Source organism: Epinephelus fuscoguttatus, linkage group LG19 (assembly GCF_011397635.1).
Source record: "Epinephelus fuscoguttatus linkage group LG19, E.fuscoguttatus.final_Chr_v1".
Taxonomy (NCBI): domain Eukaryota; kingdom Metazoa; phylum Chordata; class Actinopteri; order Perciformes; family Serranidae; genus Epinephelus; species Epinephelus fuscoguttatus.
In genome coordinates this window covers 31,808,543-31,830,245 of record NC_064770.1, presented here as the reverse complement: position 1 = coordinate 31,830,245, position 21,703 = coordinate 31,808,543, and the positions used below count along the sequence as shown (strand labels likewise).

Here is a 21,703-nt window from a genome sequence, read left to right as displayed (position 1 = left end):
TTTGGTAGTTTTGTATTTTTAGATTTATGTGTATTTATGTAAAATAGTCGACGTCCTGAGACATGACAATTTTCAGATTTTTTTTTTCTGACAATAAAGCGAAATCAAATTAAATCAATGGAATCATTACATAATTTGATAATAGATCAATAGACTTTGCTGACAGTACATTCTCTGTTTCAACTTGTTATAGCAGGAGGAGCACAGGTGGTTAACCAATAATTTTAACAATGAATCTGTTCCATTTACTGTAGGTGTCTGTTAGTTTATTCTTGGTTAAACCTGTGCTTGACAAGTCCAAATGTCAGGGAAAGATGCATTAATAAGTAAATGCTGAACCTTTGTGAAACTTTTTTATTTGTTTTTATTAAAGACAAAAATGTTTGAGACATTCGAACATACAGGAGACACACACAGAATAACACACAGTCATGGAAAAGGGCAGCAGCAATAAGCCAAAGATAAAAAGACAACTATGTTAAGAATGGAGAATTAATGGGTCACTAACATTTTGGGCAGTACCACAGAGAGCTGAATAAAATAAATTTGTTATTTTCTGCAGTGATCTCTTGCTCCATCCAGCCCCAAGTACCTGCTTCACACTGTTCTTAATATACCCATGACAGTTGACATCTACCACTATAGGCTAAAACACTGGAAATAACCCCAAACCTCCCACCCCAGTTTCTGAGAAGGGTGAGTCGTTTAAGGCTCATCCCTGGGACTTATCCTGGGTTTTCTTGCCTTTTCATAAGAATGTTGTAAACAATTTAATTGCTGAACCCAGTGTTTTAGAAATGTGGGGGAAATTGCAGAAATAAGTAAAGATCATCTGTGACTCATTTTAACTACTTTTAATACACCATTCTGCCTACCTCAAGCCCTTTTTTAACTTACAAAAAGTCTGGGGTGGACAAAAACATTTGCATCCTGTCACCCTGTCTTTTATTGGACATATACCTATCCACACAGCAAAGAGATAAAACAAAAGCATCATGTGTTTTATCAAATATATTCATTTAAAAAATAAGTATTATACGTTTCTATTTGCAATCCAGAAGACAGACAGACAGACTTCTCTATCTACAGTCATACAGTGGATATAAAAATAATCCAAAGACATCCACAAACAGGTCCTTTACCATTATGAAGTATTATGTTTGATAAAAGTAGTCAAAGTTAATATTAATAATTACAGGCTGTTTGATTATGTATCCTCTAATGTCTGACATGGATCAGGAGGAATGTGTTTCCGAAGTGAGCCTATACTGAGCTCAGATAAAATAAAGTCTTTAATGGACTTTACAGGTAAGTGACAAATAAAGACTAAAACATTAGCACCATTTGAAGAGTTTAATACCAAACTACCTATCCACTGGTGGAAATAGTGTTATAGTCCCCCTTCAGAAGTGTTTGGCATTAAAACAATGGACATTAATATCACATTTACAGGCACACTTCTTTGTAGTGTCTGATAGATCAATCACAAGTTAATATTGCATAGCTTATCAGTCTTACCAGTCCCAGTTTTGCTTAATCTATCTTTAATTCCAGTAAAAGTATACCGCTGTGTGTACATCCAGCAATTTTGAAAAAATAAAATCTTAAAGGAAAAAAGTGGTTATTTGGCCTTTAAAGAGAGCCCAATCACCACAATAAATGTTGGCATTGTACGTCTCTGCAAACCATAGATATGTGACATTTGTACATTATTATGTAGAGGATATGTTGAAACTTCAGTTCAGTTTTAACTGCTGTGCCTATGTTTAGGCACAAAAAGCACTCAATAATGGTTAAGAAATGCCATAATACATCGCTAAAAACCACCCAGGTTTGTGAGGACAAATGCTGCTGGAAACACCATGATGTCTCACTAAAAACACCCAGTTTTTTGGTGGCACAATTGCTGCAACGTGTTGCTAAAAAACACCCAGTTTTGGTGGCACAAACACCTCTGGAAATCCAATGATGTGTCGCTACAAAACACCCAGGTCTGGTGGCACAAATGTCATATTGTGTTGCTAATAGACACCCAGGTTTGATGGCACAAATGTTTCTGGATACACCACTGATGTCTCACTAAAAAACAACCTGTTTGGTTGTTTTTGGTTTCAAATAGTGTTCTGCAGCTTGGCAGCTGTCTCACCATCCCCTCCAACCCCCCCAATGACAAAGTCAGCTCTTATGTATGTTATCAGAACTATGTCTCTTTGGAAATATAGTTATGATATGTATGAAACATTCAAATGTAACGTATCCATGGTTTGCTGAAACTTACAATGCCAAGATTTTCATTTGGTGACCGAGCTGTTTAAGAGGCAGGCGAGCAAGAGGCATTAACATCCCCTGCAGAAATTATGATTTAGAATAAAACTCTTCTTTTGAATCCCTCTCTGTGACGTGATCACACACAGTGCTCTAAGCATTCACATGCCACCTGCTGCACCTCCCCATGTACCTCCTTTATGTCCTCCATGCCAAGCACCACCCCCCTGGGCACACCTCTTCCCTCTGCCACCCCTTCCACTTCTGACCCACTCAGCACTCGGTTCCACACCCTGAACCCTGCCACCTGCCCGACAAAACCTTCTGCAGGGTCAAACCCTCCACCAACAGTGTCCTGCTCCTGCCCCAGCACCACTGAGCCACCTCCAGGAATCTCCCAGCCCTTTCTAAAGTTGGAGCCTGAGGAAGCGAGCCGGCGGTCGCTGTAGTGCCACAAACGACCCTGGATGGACGACCAGAGGACACAGAGGTGGTGCCAGCGACCGTCCAGGAGTGATGACGTCGGGAGACGGCGATAGACAGGGTCTCCGATGACAAAGTCCAGGGAAGGGGAGGAAGAGGAGGCATAGAGGGGGTGGGAAGATGAGGAAGAAGAAAAGAAGGATGCAGGAGAGGCAGAGGAGTTTCGGCCATACAAAACCAACTGGTTGTCGTTGTCGTCTGTGGCATAAGAGAGCAGGGTGCCGACATGAGATGCCTCCACGCGGAGCCACAAACACACAGAGAGTTCTGGAAGGTCGGGGAGAGTCCGGAAGAAGGTGACATAGTTTTCCGCTGAGGCCGAGGGGAAGAACAGCATGGAGTCCACGTTACAGACTGCAGACAGAAGGAGATAGAAGATATTATCAATCTAATAAACGCTGGTGCTCAAATATAAAAAGAATTTTCTACAATGATTTTACCTTTTACCTTCGCCTCCAACCTTGGTTATCAAAGTGCTTTTTCATCCTTTAGTTAGTCACGTCAAATAACACTGACTAACATGAATTATAAAGCAATGTAACAGTGAGTAAACAGACAACACTTACTGGTTGCATCCTTTTTTGGAACTGGTCTTGTAGGGATCTTGTGCCTCAAAGGAAGCTGGAGGAAGTTGTGGATCACTGAAGACTCTACCTTTGTGTCACTCTCTTCCTCCTTTCCTCCATCCAACACGCTCACCCTGGGCTGATAAGACTTGGGCTGGGGCTGAGGGAGATCGTCTGAAGCACCCTGTGGAGCACCCTGACTGTTCCCACTCTGTCTGTCTCTGTTGGGTTCAGGACCGGTTGGGGTGTTGCGCAGGGGCAGGGGCCAGGAGCGGTGACTGGGGTTGTGTAACTGGGCGTGTCTCTGGCGATATATGTGAGGCTGGGATTGTTGCTGGAGCTGAGCATGAAGATTAGGCACAGTCTGGCGAGACTGGAGCTGCTCCTGGTGGATTGGGTAGGGCCTTATCTGGGCCGGCACCTGGATCTGTGACTGTGGAGGGTAACGGTCAGGCTGGGGCAGGTACTCTGTGGAGTGAGGTTTAGGATTTGAATACTGTACTGGGTATTCTGGCTGAGGTCTTTGCCTCTGGGTCTTTGAATGTTTAGGCTGGTTTGGTGTTGCCTGGTATTGATAGGGCTGTGGATGTGGATGATCATCAGTCTGGGAATAGCCGATACCTTCTGGTCTGGGTTGGGTGTCCAGAATCCTTCCAGGCCTCTCTCCTCTCTGTGTCTGACTTCTCCTGCTTAGATCATAGTTTTCCTGAGGTGTGATGTTGGAGCTGAAGGGCTCTCCCATCCTCCACAACCCTCTGCTTTTCCCTCCTCCATTCTGCTGCAGGACCTCGCCCACCCGGCCCTCCAGCCGGGTCACACGCAATGCCTGGTTCTTCAGGGATTCCTGCAACCCTTTCAGCCCAATGAGCAGCTCATCACGCTGAACCTGAAGGGCAGCCAGCCGTTCCTCTTGGCTCTGGAGCTCCAGGGTGAGGTTGAAGAAATCCTGACCAGGTTCAGGCTCGGGCTTCTGTTTCTGCGCTTGGCGGCGGCTCTCCCTGAGGTTCCTCTCCATCAAAGCCAGGCGACCCTCCATACGCTTACTCTTCTTCTCCAGCTTCCTGCTCCACTCTCTGATAATGATAATCAATACGACAACACTCTTTAAAAATACTGTATTATTGTTTGTTTATTTTATTCCAAAAAAATAAAAAAAATGTACGTCTGAAAAGAAGTAGGAAGAAGTACACACTTATATTGGCCTTCTTCTTCTCCATAACTCAAATAATTTGCTAAAACCAACCATGTGAGACATATCAGCCCACAGATATAGTCACAGTTGACCCTTCGCTCTAACCTGAGACCCTCGATCTCCTGCGTCGTGCTCTGCTTGAGCTGCTCGAGGTCCTGTGTCATGTGGCGCCAGTGGTCACTCAGGGCCTGAACGCGACTCTCCAGCCCCCCTGAGAAGTTTCTGTTCTGGTTCTGGGCCAACATGTCCAAACGGGCCTGGGTCAGCGCCTGGAACTGCTGGAACTGTGTGAAGAAATGTGTTTTCACAAGTCTTTCTGCAGCTGTTTGGTAACTGATGTGAAGGTCGGGAAAATACTCAAAACCTCCAGAAGGAAAAAAAACAACATACAATCACTTCTGTGATGACTTTTCCTCTTGAGCAATCATAATTGTTGCAAGAGTTATTCACCATTTCAGCTGTGTACCTGCAGTACTTTTACAAAATGATAACATATGTGCCCTACATTTGGAAAGAGTAGCAGAGACACAGTCGAGTTGAGGGAAGCTGTTTAAAATTAAGGCTCTTCTCTTCACTGTGTAACAGAAGTACGAGTTGGAAAACCCTAATGCTATGCCTTTTAGCCCAATTATTAATCATTGTCACAGATCTTACATAACACACATTACAGAAAACACTTCAATGTGATTTAAAGGTAGGTGAAACACATCATGAATTCATCAGAGCCAGAGGCTGCAGGGACGGCAGCAGTGGTGGAAGAAGTACTCAGATCTTTTAGCTACTTAAGTAAAAGTAGTACCACAGTGTAGAAATGCTCTGTTAGAAGTAAAAGTCCTCCCTTCAAGGTTTCATTTTAAATAAAAGTACAAAGTAGGCTTAGTGGCATCAAAAAATACCTAGAGACATACCTAGACATTTTTCTGTGGGCTGACGCAGAAGTTAGCATCCCTCGTCAAAAAGCCTGAGGGATTTTTCCATTGGATTTTGGATGATTGCAGAAAATAAGCTCTTTGGAAAACAAACGTGTATGATACTGACACATTTTGTTCACAAATACACCCGCTTTCACGATTACCAAAGCCTAAATGCAATCGCCAGAAGTAAAAAGCTATTGTTAGGCTATAGACGAACTAGACTACAGTTGCATGACCTAACATCACAGCCATAACAAGACTGTAAAGCCAAGTTCGGTGCAGCTCAGTGTGATGACGTTATGTAGTCTCTTTTAGCCACTTGTTAGCGACCACCTTTTTGAAGACAAAATTCACGAGTGGGGTATTAATGACGTATTTTATGTCGTAGAACAAAACGTGAAAGTCTGTTAAGCTTGTGCTAACCACAGACCTTATTTCAGGCATTTAACCACAAGCCCATTAAAAAAACATTGGCATGATACGCAACCAGTCACCGTTATTGTTTAATAGCGCTTGGTGGCATCAGGGGGAAACGTGGTGGGACATGAACGAAAGTTAAGGCAACAAATGTCCAAGTGGGGCGGGCAGGAGGACAGAGGATGGGTCCAACAAACACCGACCATCATCCAGGAGAGCGGTACTCGGGTCCTGCAAGATTATAAAGCCAAACCCTGTTCTTTTTCTAAACTTAACCATGTGCTTTAGCATGTTTATTTTGAAAGAGACTGTATGTAAACGGTAAATTTCCTGTGAAAACAGAAGTGTATTTTGAAAGAAGACAATGCATGTAACAGGCAGAACTTGACACGGCGTCCCAGAACGTCAACAACCAATGCACCCAGCCTTTCACGTTGTATCTGAATGTGGAAAGTCCATGACTGAACGTTGGGGTGAGAATGTGTTGCTGAGAGATACAGAAATGCTAACTCATTTCTGTGTTTTACGACTCATTCCACGTGCACTCTGCAAGTACAGTATCTAAGTAAATGTAATCAGTTAGACTACTTTCCACCACTGGCTGGCAGTAACTGCTAGCTTACTTTTCAGCTAGGCTAGTTAGCTTTTAGCTGGACTTGCGTCAGTTTATCATGTGTCACTTCATGATGATTTAAGATTTAGCTATTATTCTATTAATGTCACATAACAAACTCATCACCACTAAGATGTTGGATAATTAAAATGATCTTTTTAAACACAGGAAACAGGAAAAAGCAGACAAATTAGCTTTAGCTAAAATGCTATCTCATCAGCTAGCCCTTGTCAGTTAGCTAGTTCTTGCTAATTTTACATCACTACAGATGTCAAAAAGCCTGATTCTGGTTTAACTACATCTTGAACAAGTATGTAGTTAGTGTTTTTGATTTATTGGGCTGATATGACATAATGTTTTTGGTTACATTTTTTTTCTGTAAAGGAATAGGTAGCTAAATGAGTTGCAATACCTCATGCTAAACGGTCTAAAAAGAGGTGTGTATTTGTATCCATAGCACCTAAAATTAATGAATATTCCATTATGATAATTTATGATAAAAAAAAATTGTTTTGTTTGTTGTTGTGGGGAAATTCAACTGTAGCGGTTATAATAGAGAGAGTTGCTGCTTAATGTGCTTTAATAGTGAAAGTGTAATCCATTTCAAATTAAACTTTCAAGGTGGAGGGAGCCATTTTTGCAAAGGAAAGTCAAATAATTAGTTAGAATAAGCTCATTAAAGTTAATTCAACTCTAACTGTTCATGCACTGTTAAAACATCTCCTTTAATCATTTTGCATAATTCAGAAAAACGCCAAAATAAAACACAGAAACATGCACAGTCTGATTCAAACCGACCTGTTCGTTGAGTCGTCGTAGTTTCTGAGATACGGGATCAATTCCCTGCACCTGAACAGCCTGAATCTGCAGCAGAAGCATATGGAGCAGGATCAGGGGCCAGCGGCTGAAACTGAAGCTGCCCATGGTGCAACAGAGCTGGGATAGATGCAGCTGGGAGCCTGGGTCGCTGCGTGGATATCTGGGGGTGAAGAAACAAATAGAGGAGAGAAAGACATAGCTGAACAGGGCTGGTCTTGATACACAAAGTGTGTACACACAATGAACACATGCACACACACATATACAATACACAAAAAGCACACACCCACATGCTGGGACAAGAACACACTTTCCATTTTCCACAACATCACTGGGGACCTCAGAGGAAATGCAGATGGATTTAACAGGTACTCTCTCTGCCTCTCTCTCACACGCTCCTGCACAGATGAAGACAAAGAAAAGTGAACTTGTCAAAACAGCTGATGTCTGTTAGATGGTGTTTATCAAAATGTAGAATAATGGATCACAACACGGTTACATTGATGTTTAAATACTGAGAGTTGTTGCTCTGCAAACATTACTTTGGTTTTTCTCCACTACAATACCACTTTCATAACCGTCCTTTACAACACATTATTACAGTTCAAAATCTGCAGAAAAGGAAACAGTGTATGTGTGTTATTGTGGGCCATTTGCATGTTGTGCATGTTGCTAATACCAGCAGTAAATCTCATGATGCGTGGGCTGATGGAGAAGCAGCATGTACTTTCCTCTTTCCCCGACTCAACTCGCAGGAGGGATCTGACTCCTGTCTTCCTCTTCTGCTTTCTCATTGATTGACCCAATACAGGAATCTTGCTTTGTATCCCTCCCTTCTGCTTTCTGCTCATGACCAGGTTGCAACACTTGGGCTTTATTAACACTGGACTTTTATCATTCACATCCAACATGAATCTTAAAAGACAATGCAGATACACTTAAATCTGTAAATAGTCAATATTTGGCATCAGCATTCTGTGACAGTTATTATTCCGAAAATGTGTAATACTGAGCGTATTATTTCTGCACATCATGCACAATTGTATTTGTTTCATATTCTGAAACAGCTATAATTTACATATTTCTTATGTAGTACTTGTTTAACGTATCATTTTTATTATTTTTATAGTGATTTTTCTACTCCATACTTATTTATTTATGTTTTCCAGTGTTGCAGTACTTTACATTATTTTTTATTTCTCCTTAATATTTGCTGTTTTGGTTCATACATTAAACAAACAATAAACATTTAAATCTAATCTAATTTAATTTAATTTAATTTAATCTTTTATTTTATTTATTTATTTATTTATTTTAATTAATATACCTTTTTTGCCCTTGTGGAGACATAAAGTATATAAAATTAAATTAAATCAAAATTAATAAAATAAAATAAAATAAAATTAAATTAAATTAATACATGTATTGTACATTTAATGTATGCGCCAAAACCAAAAGCAAATTCCTTGTAAATGAAAACCTACTTCGTAATAAATCTGAAATTCTGATGAAAAAAAAAAAAAAAAATTATTAATTAATTAAAAAACAAAATAAAAAATAATCTCTTCCACAGTTACTGCAGCCTATTAGAAATATTAAATTACTCACATATTCCCCTTCAATGTCTCTTGTGAAACTCTGTGTGGACAGAGTTTCCAGTTTCACTTTCCTTGTGACTGTACTTAAAGCTAACCACCGTCAGTTTCAGTCTGACAGCCTGGAAACCCCTGGAGCACACACACAGCTCATCACCTGAAAAGTGCAGATATTAGTCTTTGTATTTGTCCAGCCTGCTTTCATTTTCTATCCTAGCCTGCGAAAGAGGATCATCTTTATTGGAAGCTTCACTGGAGCAAGATGAACTTTAGTTTTTTTGTCTGGCAGCGTTTTTAGAAGGCAGAAGTAGTACTTCACCGCATGGTGAGGAGAACAAACAGAGCCAGGAACAGAATATTCAAATCAGACACCTCTGATAAGGCTTGGCTGTGCAGGCTGCTGCAGACATGGGTGAAGAGACTCCACTGCTCAACAGACCAACATCATCTGAATCCAAGGTATGAAAAATCTGACTCATAAATAGCCTGCAAATGTACTCCGTGATTGACTGATTTAACATGAACAAAAAGAAATAAATTCTCATCATGTTGAGGGATTACAGTGGAATTTATTGTGGGGAAGTCAGAGTGTTATTTCAGACAAGTCTGTAGTGTTCAGTCAGTCCTAACTGTGCATTTGTCTAATGCAAATTAAACTAGGGCTGCAGCTAGCGATTATTTTCTCAAGTGATCCAATTGTTTGGTCTATAAAACGTCAGAAAATGATAGGAAAAGGTGGTCAATGTTTCCTTCCTTCATTCCTTCCTTCCTTCCTGTCCTTGAATGTCTTGTCTTGTCCTCAACCCAAAGATATTCAGTTTACTCTTGTAGAGAAGTAAAGAAACCAGAGAATATTCATTTATTTTTCTTAAAAACATTAATCAAACTGATGGATAGGTTATCAGATTAGTTGACAATTAATTGAGGAGTTGAAAGCTTGGAGCTTTGAATGAGCCAGGATAAAAACTGTGGAGTAACTCTAAATTGTCCATAGGTGTGAATGTGAGCGTGAATGGTTGTTTGTCTCTATGTGTCAGCCCTGCGATAGTCTGGCGACCTGTCCAGGGTGTACCCTGCCTCTCGCCCGATGTAGCTGGGATAGGCTCCAGCCCCCCCACGACCCTCAAGAGGATGAAGCGGTTAGAAGATGAATGATGAATGAATGAAAAACTGTGGAGTGAGTCATGAAAGGAGGAGACCAGGGTATCCTGTGGAAATACAGCAGTGAGGAAACAGTTGTTTTTGTTTGTCTTTTTGTTAATGCTGATCTTGACCGCTGACTGAGCCCGGCACAACATGTGAGCTCTGCTAAAGGTCTGCACTGCACTGAGATTTATTATTACTGGAAGTTTCTTTGTATTATGTTACACTCTTCACTGAGTTACCCCAATAAAATGTCCTGTAAGTATTTTCTGCAGGAGTGAAGGGAGCTGAGCGGTCAGCTGTGTTTCTTAAGTCTGAATTCATGGCAATTAGTGCAACTAAATGTGGTCAAAAACTACATGGCTTTGTGCAGCAGATTAATTTAGACATCTATAAGATGCCCCAGCCCCAGAGAGTCTAGAAAGTGACTCAAGGTCATTGTTGAAGACTAAAAGGGTGATTTATTCACACACTATAATAAAAATGCATGTGCAAGAGTGTAGATTTAGTTTCAACATTCAAAACTCATAATCAAAGTGAGGCATGACCACATGTGCACACAGCTACATGGAGATCCTTCCCTAAACAACAACTTCCTTAAATAGTTCCTGTAATCTACTGCACAGTCTGGTCTAGGCTGAACCACATTTTATCAGGCAGTTGAAGTACTGGCTAAGACAAAAAAGAAGCATGCATTATTAGTGGTACAAATAAAGAAGTGTGAACTGAACTGTTTCTGTTGATTAACCCGATCAACCTGACTTGCAGAATAGGCCATCTAATTGTAAAACATAACTTAGAAGTGTTGCTGGGTTGCAAGAAATTCAGTCTGGTTTAAATGTTGCACTTGCAGAAAGCATCATGGCTGAAACAGAAGCTTTCAGTGCAGTAAACGTACAGTACATTAACCAGCCTCAAGTCAGTTTAAATCCCTGCTGTCACACTGTGGCCCTCCGTTTTTTTTTTTTATATCAAGGCACAAAGTTGGTTAAGTAATCATTTCTGGGAAGCTTCTTACTGCATTTTCTAGAGATCACATGTTCTCATGCAAAAAATCTGTGATGACTTCATCTTTAGATGTTCTGCAGTTAACTTTGGGTCAAACCAGAAACAAAAAACACACTTCCCTTCTCGCCAAGATTAGCTCTGAATCATAAAATATAGTGTTTACTATACTTATTTCATCTGGTTTTAACTTGTCCCCATCCTTCCACCCCAGATCAGTAACTCCAGACTGTACCTGGCCGTCTTTGCAGCTGTCCTGGGGAACTTCAGCTTTGGTTACTCTCTGGTCTACTCGTCCCCGGTCCTGCCGAAGCTCAAGAGCCCTGATGCTGACCCTCGGCTCAGGATGGACACGGAGCAGGCAGCCTGGTTCGGCTCCATCTACACACTGGGTGCAGCGGCTGGAGGGCTGGGGGCCATGCTGCTCAACGACTTGATTGGACGGAAGCTGAGCATCATGATGTCAGCAGTGCCTTCGACGATAGGGTCAGTCACAATGTACAGACATCAAATTAGGCAACATAAGGGAAAAACCCTGTGTGAACAGACTGTAGGTGAGCAGCAGCTATAAATTTTCATACCAAATGAAAGGTCGCTTCATGAAATACTTTGCAATATTGCTGATTAAACTAAACTGTATGATAAGTAGTTCAAATTTACTTTATCTTGATGAGCTACAACAATATCATGCTACTTATACTTTAATGTTTTGTGGTAACAAATGAATAATTTAACACTGACGGTGTCCACTCCTTGTAATAAGTACCGCAAAACTTTAATTAATAACCCGGGCTATTATTTGCTTTAATCACTGAAATCAACAGGTCTATATTTGGGACAGGCCTTTAATTCCTTTCACACAAAACTGTTGTTCAGCAAAGATGGGACATACAATCAAATTGTTTATTTAAACTAGTATGAATATTCTGTGTATCAAAATTAGGCTTAGGAAAATATATTAGTAATGAGTCATTCATTTGATCATGCTAGGACAGACAGCACATCAGAGTGAGAGTGAGTTATGAGAACACATTCTCACTCCGGCCTTGTCACATATTGACGTTTGGTCATGGACCCTCCATGTCCAGATGCGGCGTTAAAGATACCCTGGGTGTGTTGGTTGTTGCCATTCTTGGACACCGTGTCAAGTTCTGCCTGTTACATGCATTGTCTTCTTTCAAAATATACTGCAATATGTCAGTATAATAACGCAAATTGACGTTTTTTTCCTCCAACAACTAACGCAGGTGGTTGGGTTCAGGCAATAAAAGCACATGGTTAGGTTTAAGGAAAAGAACAGGGTTTGGCTTTATAATTTTACAGGATGCAAACACTGCTCTCCGGGGTGACAGTCAGTGTTTGTTGGGCCCATCCACCACCACTGCTGCCCACCCTACTCAGACTTTCGCTGCTTTAACTTTTGTCCTTATCCCATAGCGTTTACCCCAGATGCCACCGAGTGCTATTCTACTATAACGGCGACCTGGGTATCATGCCGACGTTAAAAGACGACTTTTCTTGTCAGTTTCTGACACCACAAGTCACTGCCCAAGTACCAGATTTCTCAATTATTTTTCTTATTTTTCAAAACGTGTAGCCACACTGGGCACGTAGAATGTTTAATTGTGACTAGGCTTTTAAATGAAGTTTTACCCTACTTTACTTTTGACACATGAAACACAATTTCTCTGATAATAGTAACTTTTACTTAAAGTGGAGACAGACTTTTAGTTAATAGACAACAGTGTCATTATTCTATAGTCTATAGTAAATTAGCATTTACTTCTTAATGATAATTTAAAGCAAAGCATGTATTTCCACTTCGAGAAATATTTTGAATGCAGGACAAGAAAACAAAGAGAAACATCTGCATATTGTGTACTGCAAAAAGGAGACATCATTAGATAACTTTACTGTACATTGTCTGTTCTGAGTAAATGAAAATCCATAGATGGGTCGTGGTGTCTGTGTTCGAGTCTGAGTGTACTGTTAACTTTAAAAACTCTCTGTATGTGCCTTAGATACATGCTGATGGGAGGGGCTTTCCACTTGTGGATGCTTCACACGGGCCGTTTCCTCACAGGTGTTGCTGGTGGGATGACCGCAGCATCCATCCCTGTAGGTTACCATGGTTACAGGAACTTTTTTTTAACCTATTTGTACAAGTTTTTTCTTTTTGTCCCAATTACCTCTTTTTTTTTTTTTTTTTTTTTTACCAAAGAGTTTATTATGATGATGCTGACAACATCTGTGTAAAGTTTGTGATTGTATGTTTTTGTTCGTGTGGGTAAATTGCAGGTTTACATCTCAGAGATCTCCCACAAGGCAGTGAGAGGAGCGTTGGGCTCCTGTCCTCAGATCACTGCTGTGTTTGGGGCACTGGCGCTCTACGCCATGGGTAGGAACATACCAATACGGCTGCATAAATACTAATTTCGAGCATTGTTTATAAACATTAAGCTGACACTCCTATCCTGAAAACGAGTCTACTTCCTGCTTCTGCTCTCTCATAATCTGAATATCACATATGATGTGCAGGTCTGGTGATACCTTGGCGGTGGCTGGCAGTGGCGGGGGAGGTGCCAGCTTTGCTGATGGTTGTGCTGCTAGCGTTCATGCCCAGGTCCCCCAGGAGGCTCCTCGTTCTGGGCCAAGAACAGAAGGCTGAGGGGGTCATCCGCTGGCTGAGGGGAAAACACTACGACACACAGTCTGAGCTCAGTGCCATAAAGGTAAGAGGGTCATGGTTTTAAGACTGCAACATCACACTCAACCCAATTGCCAGAATAAATGTCTGCGTTGTCTGTGTTTCTGCAAACCACACACACGGAACATTTGTACGTTATCATGAGGTGAAAATGTTGAACCTTTACATTTCTACAGCACTGTGGTTATCATTTAGTTATGCTTAGGTATATAACCACAAAGTTATGGTTAGAAAATGATCATGCTTTGGCTTAAATTAACCAGTTTTGGTGGCAAATCACAGCTGGAAATGTCGCCAGTGTCAAACTGGTTTGAGTGGCACAACCGCCGCTGGAAATGGTCTCTCTCAGTCAAACTTATTCATGGGCAAATGGAGAACAGACAAAAACATAGGAGGCCCTTAAGGTCGGCAGTACGTAGCTGATTAAATTTGTGGTAGCAGGCTTGGAGCAGTACAAAATATAGTGTATACAGTATTTAAGTATGAAAGAGAATGTGTGAGTTAGTGAGCGCACAAGTGGAAATGTGTCTGAATACCCAGGTAGTAGTAGTACGCTCTCTAATTGTAATTTGCAGCGTTGAATTTGCACCAGTGAATGTTTTGCACGGGTCCAATGTTTTGTATTGTAATGTCTGGTTTGACGCAGCAGTTTCCCTTTATCCAAGACAAATTTCTCCCAAGGGAGAAGGGAGAAGAGAATAAAGTAACCTTGACCTTGAACATGCTAAAAACACACACAAAAAAATACCTGGTTCTGGTGGCAATAACACAGCTGGAAATACCGCCAATGTCTTGCTAAAAAAAACCTCGGTGTCAGTGGTACAGTAACTGCTGGAGGTGTTGCAGATGTTTTACTAAAACACTAAAACCACCTGGTTTTGGTAGCACAAGCATGACTGGAAATATTGCCAATGTCTTATTAAAAAAACAACTAGCTTTCTAGGTACAATCACTGCTGGAAATGCCACTGATGTCTTGCTAAACACACTAAAACACCTGGTTTTGGTGGCACAAGTATGGCTGGAAATACGGGTCCATGTCATTGGTTCGACAGCCCATTGGTTCGACATCCCATTAGTCCGACTGTCCGTGGTGCTGAACGGCTCGCGGTGGGCGTATGCTGCGCTGCGACCGGCTTGAGGCGGAGCAGGCTCACGGCTTATGTGTTTGTCACTTTCTTTTTCATTTTAACCCACACCATGATCTTTTCCTGACCCTAACCAAGTGGTTTTTGTGCCTAAACCTAACCAGACCTTAACCACAGGGCATCATGATGATTTCGGAACGGACTTTGGAACAATGAGTTTAATATGGTCAGAACAATGGGATGTCGAACCAATGGGCAGTTCCCGGAAATACCACCAATGTCTTGCTTAACCCCCCCCGATTTTGGTGGCACAGTTGCTGCTGGAAGTGTTGCAGATGCCTTGAAAAACACCTATTTTTGGAGGCAAACTCACAGTTGGAAATGCCATTGATATCTTGCTAAAACAAACTGCCTGTTTTGTTGTTTGCTGGTCTCAAACATCGGTCTGCAGCTTGGCAAATGTCTTGCCTCGGTGTCACGTCATCCACATTTCCAATTGAGACTTTTAAATAAATGTAAAGATGTTCACACACACATGTTTATCTGTTTATCTGTGTGTGTCCCAATGCAGCACAGCATCAACACACAGGGTAAAGTCACATGGTCAGAGCTGGCCACACCCAACTACTACCGGCCAATCTTCATCTCAGTGATGATGCGTTTCCTGCAGCAGATGACGGGCATCACGCCCATCTTGGTGTACCTGGAGCCCATCTTTTCCAAAAGCAAAGTTCCCCTCGAGGCCAAGTCTGTTCTTTATTTATATCTATTATGTATCTATTTATTCCTCTTTTATTTTGATCACAAAATCTGTTTGGTCTGTTCCTGATACTGACCCCTCCTCGTTCTGTGTCTGTCAGGTATGATGCTGCCATTGTGGGTGCGGTCCGCCTCTTTTCTGTTGCCGTGGCAGCCTGTTTAATGGACAAGGCAGGACGGAAGGCCCTGCTTTACACATCCAGCATGCTGATGTTCCTGTCCGCACTGACTCTGACCATGAACTCCCATACCACACCTTGCCCTCCAGGCCCCGCCCCTCCTAATGTCACCGTGGGTTTGGACTACACTTTGGCTGCTAGCCACCAATCTGCAGCAAGCCTCATTCCTCTCATCAGCACCATGGTGTTTATATTTGGTGAGTGTTTCAGGAAACTTGTTTTGATCAAAATCCGGCTCTATCTAATCACACCTTTGTCTTTAGCCGTGGTAGCAGCAATGTTGGTCGTCATTCAGTGCACCACTTTAAACTGAAATATCTGAACAACTTGCAGATTATCATGAAACTTACTTTAGATATTTTAGGACCCGCTCTAATGAAAACATTTTTAACCTTGTTAACACGTCCACATAATGTTTTTCATATGCTACAAGACGTATCATAAGTGAAATAAGCAGTCAACGCCATGGCTGAGCATTTCCGCCGTAGAACAGCAGCGTACCAATGAAAAGCACAGATTCAATCAGCCAGGGTTTCTCACGTCACAAACCTAAGGAACCAATCCTGTCAACTTGCATGACAAGGCTTTCCATATCATTAGCATAACACTATGCATAAACAAGGGCTATCTGGGCTGCCCTGGTTCCCTCGTCAAAAAGCCTATGGGATTTTTCCATTGGATTTTACATTATTGCAGAAACGAGGCTTTGTGGCAAACAAACGTTTATGATACTTAAGCATTTTGTTCAGCAGGATAATCTTCACAAATGAACACCACTTTTATGATTTTTAAAGCCTGAGTGCAGTCTGCAGAGGTAAAAAGCTAACGTTAGGCTATAAATAAACTACACCACGGTCACATGACTTAACATTCCTACCACAACAAGAATGTAAAGCCGTGTTCGGGGTAGTCTCATTTAGCCACTTGTTAGCAACCATCTTTTTTAAGACAAAAACTTCGAAATTCATGAATGGGGTATTTACTGATGTATTTTATGTCGTAGAACAAAACATGAACGTTTCTTAAGCTTGTGTTAACCACAGACCCTATTTCAGGCATCTAAAGCCCAGTTCAGACCAAAGATTTTCGACAAGGACTTGGACTTGGAATAAAAGATCACTGCGGCTGATCACAACCAGTCTAGCCGTTCTGTCACATTGTAAAAACCTGCTGGGTCACATTAATGCAGCTAGATGAGATGGTGTATCATCTCTATGCAACAACTCTCTGTACTTCTGTTCTGCTTTGCAGCTTTTCAGGCTTATTTTGTGGCTGAATATAATTCGTAGCTTCTTGAAATATGAATGAGGATAGTAATAGTGAGATACTGGCTAAAGTTACATTTGTAGTAGTGATGAAATAGAAGGCTCAGCAGGGATGGAGCACCTGCCGCAGCAAGCCAACACGCCGTCTGCAGTCATTTTGACTTAACTGGAGTACGTCGACTGGCTGTAGAAACACGTGACGTGCTTTACGTTCTAAAACCAGCCACCACCAATATGACTAGCTGAGTTGCAGGCGACACCATCAGCCGGCTTGAGTCGAGCTCTGACGGTCAGTTCACACCACTGCTACTTTTCTCTGCAACATTCTAAAACGGTTTAGTCTCGTCGTGAATCTTTGGTCTGAACTGGGCTTCACCTAAAACCCATTGACTTTAAGTTGAGGGAACGATTCATTCCTGGAGCACACTTTCAACTCTTGTCTTTAGTTTGAGTTCACACCGTCAAGATACGAGCAAGCTGTAAACAAACATCATATGGAGACATAGATACAGCTTGTTTGTTGGGGAAAGATTTCATAACCTGTCAGTCATGTGCTTATGTATTTAATAGAGCGTGCGCATCTTGCCGTTAATTTACCTTTTGTTTTGTTCCAACGAGTTAAGACTTGTCATGTCCTTGGGTCATTTTGTAACACTTTGTTCTCAAAGCATGATTCACTGCTGTCTACTGCACGTCAACATCCATCTCCTCATTCATATTCTTTAAATGTCTTAATTGAGAAACATCATAGCGTGGTTATGTGGCACTACTTAGGTTCAAGGATGTTGCAGTCGTCTGTCCAAACTCAAAAGCGAAGGACAGAATGAATCACTTTAGTAGTTTTGTCATAGCCATGCTGTGGTTGTGCCTAACAATGACTCTCTGTGCTTTTATTGGACATCATCTGCTTACCTTGTCACCATTGTTGGTTGTCTCCTAGGATACGCCATGGGATGGGGCCCAATCACATGGCTGCTGATGTCTGAGGTGCTGCCGCTGGTTGCCCGGGGCGTTGCCTCAGGTCTGTGTGTGACTGTCAGCTGGTTGACGGCCTTCATGCTCACGCACGCCTTCGCACACCTGGAGGACAAGTACGGCCTGTATGTGCCCTACCTGATTTTTACAGTGGTGTGCGTGCTCTGTCTGCTGTTCAACGCCGTGTGCATCCCAGAGACTAGGGGCCGCTCACTGGAGGAAATAGAGAACTATTTTAGGACTGGACGTACGTTCACCATCAACCGGAGTCAGTCCACCACACAGTCAAGCTGAAGCCTACAGATCCCTTGAGTTATTCCTATGATGAACCTCAACAACAGGGATACTGCAAAGTGATTTTTGAATTCAATAACAACCAGGGTGTGTGTTGCACAAAGCCTGAGAAAAGGACTACTAGAATAATAAGAGAGCACAAATGGATCCATTAATCAAAGATCACTGCGGCTGATCACAACCAGTCTAGACCAAATTCCAAGCATGGGAATGCATGCTGCAGCACAGGTTTTAGATAATACACAGCCAGAAATCTTTGATCTATGTTGTTTATAACTGAACTTTTAATGGTATTACCTTTGTCTGTAGGCAGCACAACAAAGTAGGAGATAACAACATAAAGCACAGTTAATAGCCTTGAATTGCCATTGCCAAAGAAACAGTTAACTGCATACCCTGCCTACTTACTTATGGAAGAAGCACAAACATCAAGAAAAAATGATCGAACCAACATATTCTGCAAGTCTACAAAAGTGGGCAGGCAAACTGCTGCACTTATGAAACGCTCTATGAGTGGTATGATGCAGTGAGGCTAATGGAACAAAACAGGGTCCTTACAGTCAAGATGGCAGCGAAGGTTACAAAAACATTGGGATTTATTCACCTTGTATCGTGCCTAACTTTAGTGGATCTTAACATATCGGATATGGAATTAATCAGCAGATGAGTGATTTCCAGAAAGCTTGCAGCCCTTACTGCCTGGTAAAAAGGAGTGAGGAGTCAGCAGTTAATGACGGTAATGACAGTCAGTAAAACAGGTTTTTCAACAACTGTAAATCACTGCTAACACAAGAGGTGCTTGACTATAGAGTCATCAATGTGAACACAACATATTAGGGTGATAGGCAGGGGCGTGTATATAGACAGTGCAGCTGCAGTAGCATTCAGATTGTCACCCTGAACTACACCTGTGTTCAAAGAAAATCCCACATGAAATTAAAAACTGATGCCATTTGCTATAAGCTATATGCCCTCAACCTATCTCTGTCATGATTTCGCCATGGGGCCCGTAGTAACTACCTTACGCAACTTGGTGATAGGTCCAGTAGTTTGCAAGATTAGCTGTGGACAGACAGGAAGGAAAGATCCTTGTAGGGCTCAGACATAGAATTGATCAAATTCAAAATGAATTGTCTTGACAATGGCGTCACATGATGTGGGAAATTTAAACTGTCATCATACGGTTTGAGTAGCATTTCAATCATTATATTTCAGTGTTTATGTTGTTTGCTGTTTTTATTGTCACTGCCATACAGACACATTTTTGGCATGAATTTAAGACCAGGGGCCAGTTGCACAAAACACCTTAAGCTAAAGTTTTCCTCAAAGTTCAAGTTAAGGTTTCCCCAAAATAAAATCGGTTGCACAAAACACCCTTAAGCCTTCTCCTTAGCTTTTTCCTTTAAATATTCACTTAAGTATTTATGGTCTTCTCCTTGTCTTCATCTTATACTTAAAGAAACCCTAGACTGTTGCACAAAAGACCTTAGCAACTAAGGCAAGGCAAAACAAAACTTAAGGGCCCTCTGACTCTATCTTAACTGCAACGTGACTGAGGCTATGGTGATGAGTGAAAAAAACTAACATACCTCAAGAAAAGTGTTCTACACCCAGGAGAACTTGATGGATACACTTTAGATTTGACTCCTACAATCGTTTTGTTTTTGGGGATCAAATTTACTTTGTACTGTAGTATGAGCTTTCAACGACCGTATTCCTCCAGAAGTTTGATCTTTACCTCCTCTGGCCAATATGGTTTTCTTGTTTTCTCTTTTTCTTCTGCCATTTTTTCACTCTCTAACTTCAACTTTGTGAGACAATAACAGGCGTCACAAGCATGAGTCCAAGCAAACAAACAATGTCCATGGAAACTTTTACTGCTGTAAAATCTCTTTCAACTCAGTAAATGAGTTAACATTTTTCCTTAACTAAGGAAACCTTTTAAAGGCATTCTGTGCAACTGTGTAACTCCCTCAGCTAAGGAGAAATTAAGCCTTAAGTGTCATGCTTAAGGAGAAAACTAAAGGTGTTTTGTGCAACTGGTCCCAGGTCTATGCTAGCCTAATTTAGGATTCTTAATATGGGAAATCCCGTAGTTAGGGTAATTCTGTAATGGCTAACTATCTCAGGATTTTCCTAGATGCAGTTTAGGATGTTGTAACACTGTAATACCAAAGCTGTTTCTGTCATACCAAATAATCCTAAATATCATCCTAAACTGAGATTTCAGACTTGTTTCTGTAATGAGGTCACTCCTCACTCTTTGTACAGCTAAGCAATAATCATGTTACAATCATAACATATATATGTACATATATATGTGTATAAATGCACTTGTTTTCTTCGTCTCTAACTGATGTCACACAACATGTATTTAGCCTATAGTCAGACTAGTTACATTTGTTACTTAAACACAGTTACTTTATTCTTAAATCAGTAACATGCACTGAATGCTATGTACAGCCTTGAACTGTTTTTTTTAATTTCCTGTTTAGCTCTTTTGATCTGTTACAAATACATTTTTATCATTAAAGACCTCGTTCAACCACTAGAATTTTACATTTGCAGATGATGGTTGTGACCAGAGACTAATAACACTCAAATATTTCTGTAAGGGGGCAAGTTGTGGTTGCATTATGTCTACACTCTCCAAACAATGTATTTGTCCATGTTGTATTTATCCATTTAACAGACTAAATTTGAGCGCTAATTGCACAAGATGCACTGTTTCCTTGTTACAGTCTCTCTCTGATCGTACTGCATCAGCTACAAAATCTAAACATGCATGCAATATAAGAGCAAATAAATGGCACAATATCCTCAAGTGCTCATTAATCATATGAGCAAACAGTTTGCCAGCTGTCAGCTGAAAAAAACTGGTTTATCGTCTTCTCTGGGCCTAATAAAGAGGACAGCAAGTGCTGTTGCCAGCACGCACCGGTGGCTCAGCAGGCCAGGTCACATGCCACAATGTCGTAGATTTGAGTCTGACTCACAGCCACTGATACACGACATCCCTGCTTCCCCCTCCACCCACTTCTCCAGTTACAACATACGACTCATCTCCATGTTGCTAAACTATGGCTGTTAAATACTGTCTGGACTATGCATGTTAAACTAGTTTGGACAGACATTCTTGTCACAGTATTGAAGTATACACAATTATACAAATACAAGTGTGAAGAATACCAATTATAAGGGATGGATATGTCCATTGATAAGAACTCTGTTATAATTTTGTTACTGTTAAGTACACAAGAATCCCATAAATTCATGGTCTTACTTTCTAATTAAAGTCTTTGAACCAAGGTAAAACGAAAACATTTAATCATCTTTATTTTCTGATAAAGAATCTATAGTAAAGTACATTATACTACTACTGTCGATAGTAGAAAATAATTTATGGTTAAAAGGTACTGGGGGAT

The 21,703-nt window shown here is 41.1% G+C and overlaps 2 protein-coding genes across 5 annotated transcripts; one reads left to right on the top strand and one right to left on the bottom strand.

Moving 5' to 3' along the window:
- Positions 1 to 397: 397 nt before the first annotated feature.
- LOC125878773 (pentraxin-4) lies at positions 398 to 11,374 on the bottom strand. 4 transcript variants are annotated; one of them, XM_049560135.1, is made up of 7 exons: positions 8,878 to 8,966; positions 7,949 to 8,112; positions 7,556 to 7,667; positions 7,249 to 7,429; positions 4,612 to 4,790; positions 3,315 to 4,387; positions 398 to 3,102 (listed from the first exon to the last, which is right to left on the bottom strand). In XM_049560135.1, the coding sequence occupies exons 2-7, from the start codon at positions 8,061 to 8,063 to the stop codon at positions 2,405 to 2,407; spliced, it is 2,358 nt and encodes a 785-aa protein (XP_049416092.1). In that variant the 5' UTR covers positions 8,064 to 8,112; positions 8,878 to 8,966; the 3' UTR covers positions 398 to 2,404. The 4 variants fall into 4 exon arrangements, with proteins under 4 accessions (XP_049416092.1, XP_049416093.1, XP_049416091.1 ...); XM_049560136.1 differs by lacking the exons at positions 7,949 to 8,112; positions 8,878 to 8,966 and adding an exon at positions 11,248 to 11,374; XM_049560134.1 differs by lacking the exon at positions 8,878 to 8,966 and having other exon boundaries at positions 7,949 to 8,219.
- slc2a6 (solute carrier family 2 member 6) lies at positions 8,971 to 20,826 on the top strand. The gene is made up of 8 exons (XM_049560145.1): positions 8,971 to 9,323; positions 11,227 to 11,498; positions 13,034 to 13,130; positions 13,311 to 13,410; positions 13,551 to 13,744; positions 15,378 to 15,553; positions 15,667 to 15,941; positions 17,950 to 20,826. Exons 1-8 carry the CDS (start codon positions 9,273 to 9,275, stop codon positions 18,276 to 18,278), a joined length of 1,494 nt encoding a protein of 497 aa, XP_049416102.1. The 5' UTR covers positions 8,971 to 9,272; the 3' UTR covers positions 18,279 to 20,826.
- Positions 20,827 to 21,703: the final 877 nt, after the last annotated feature.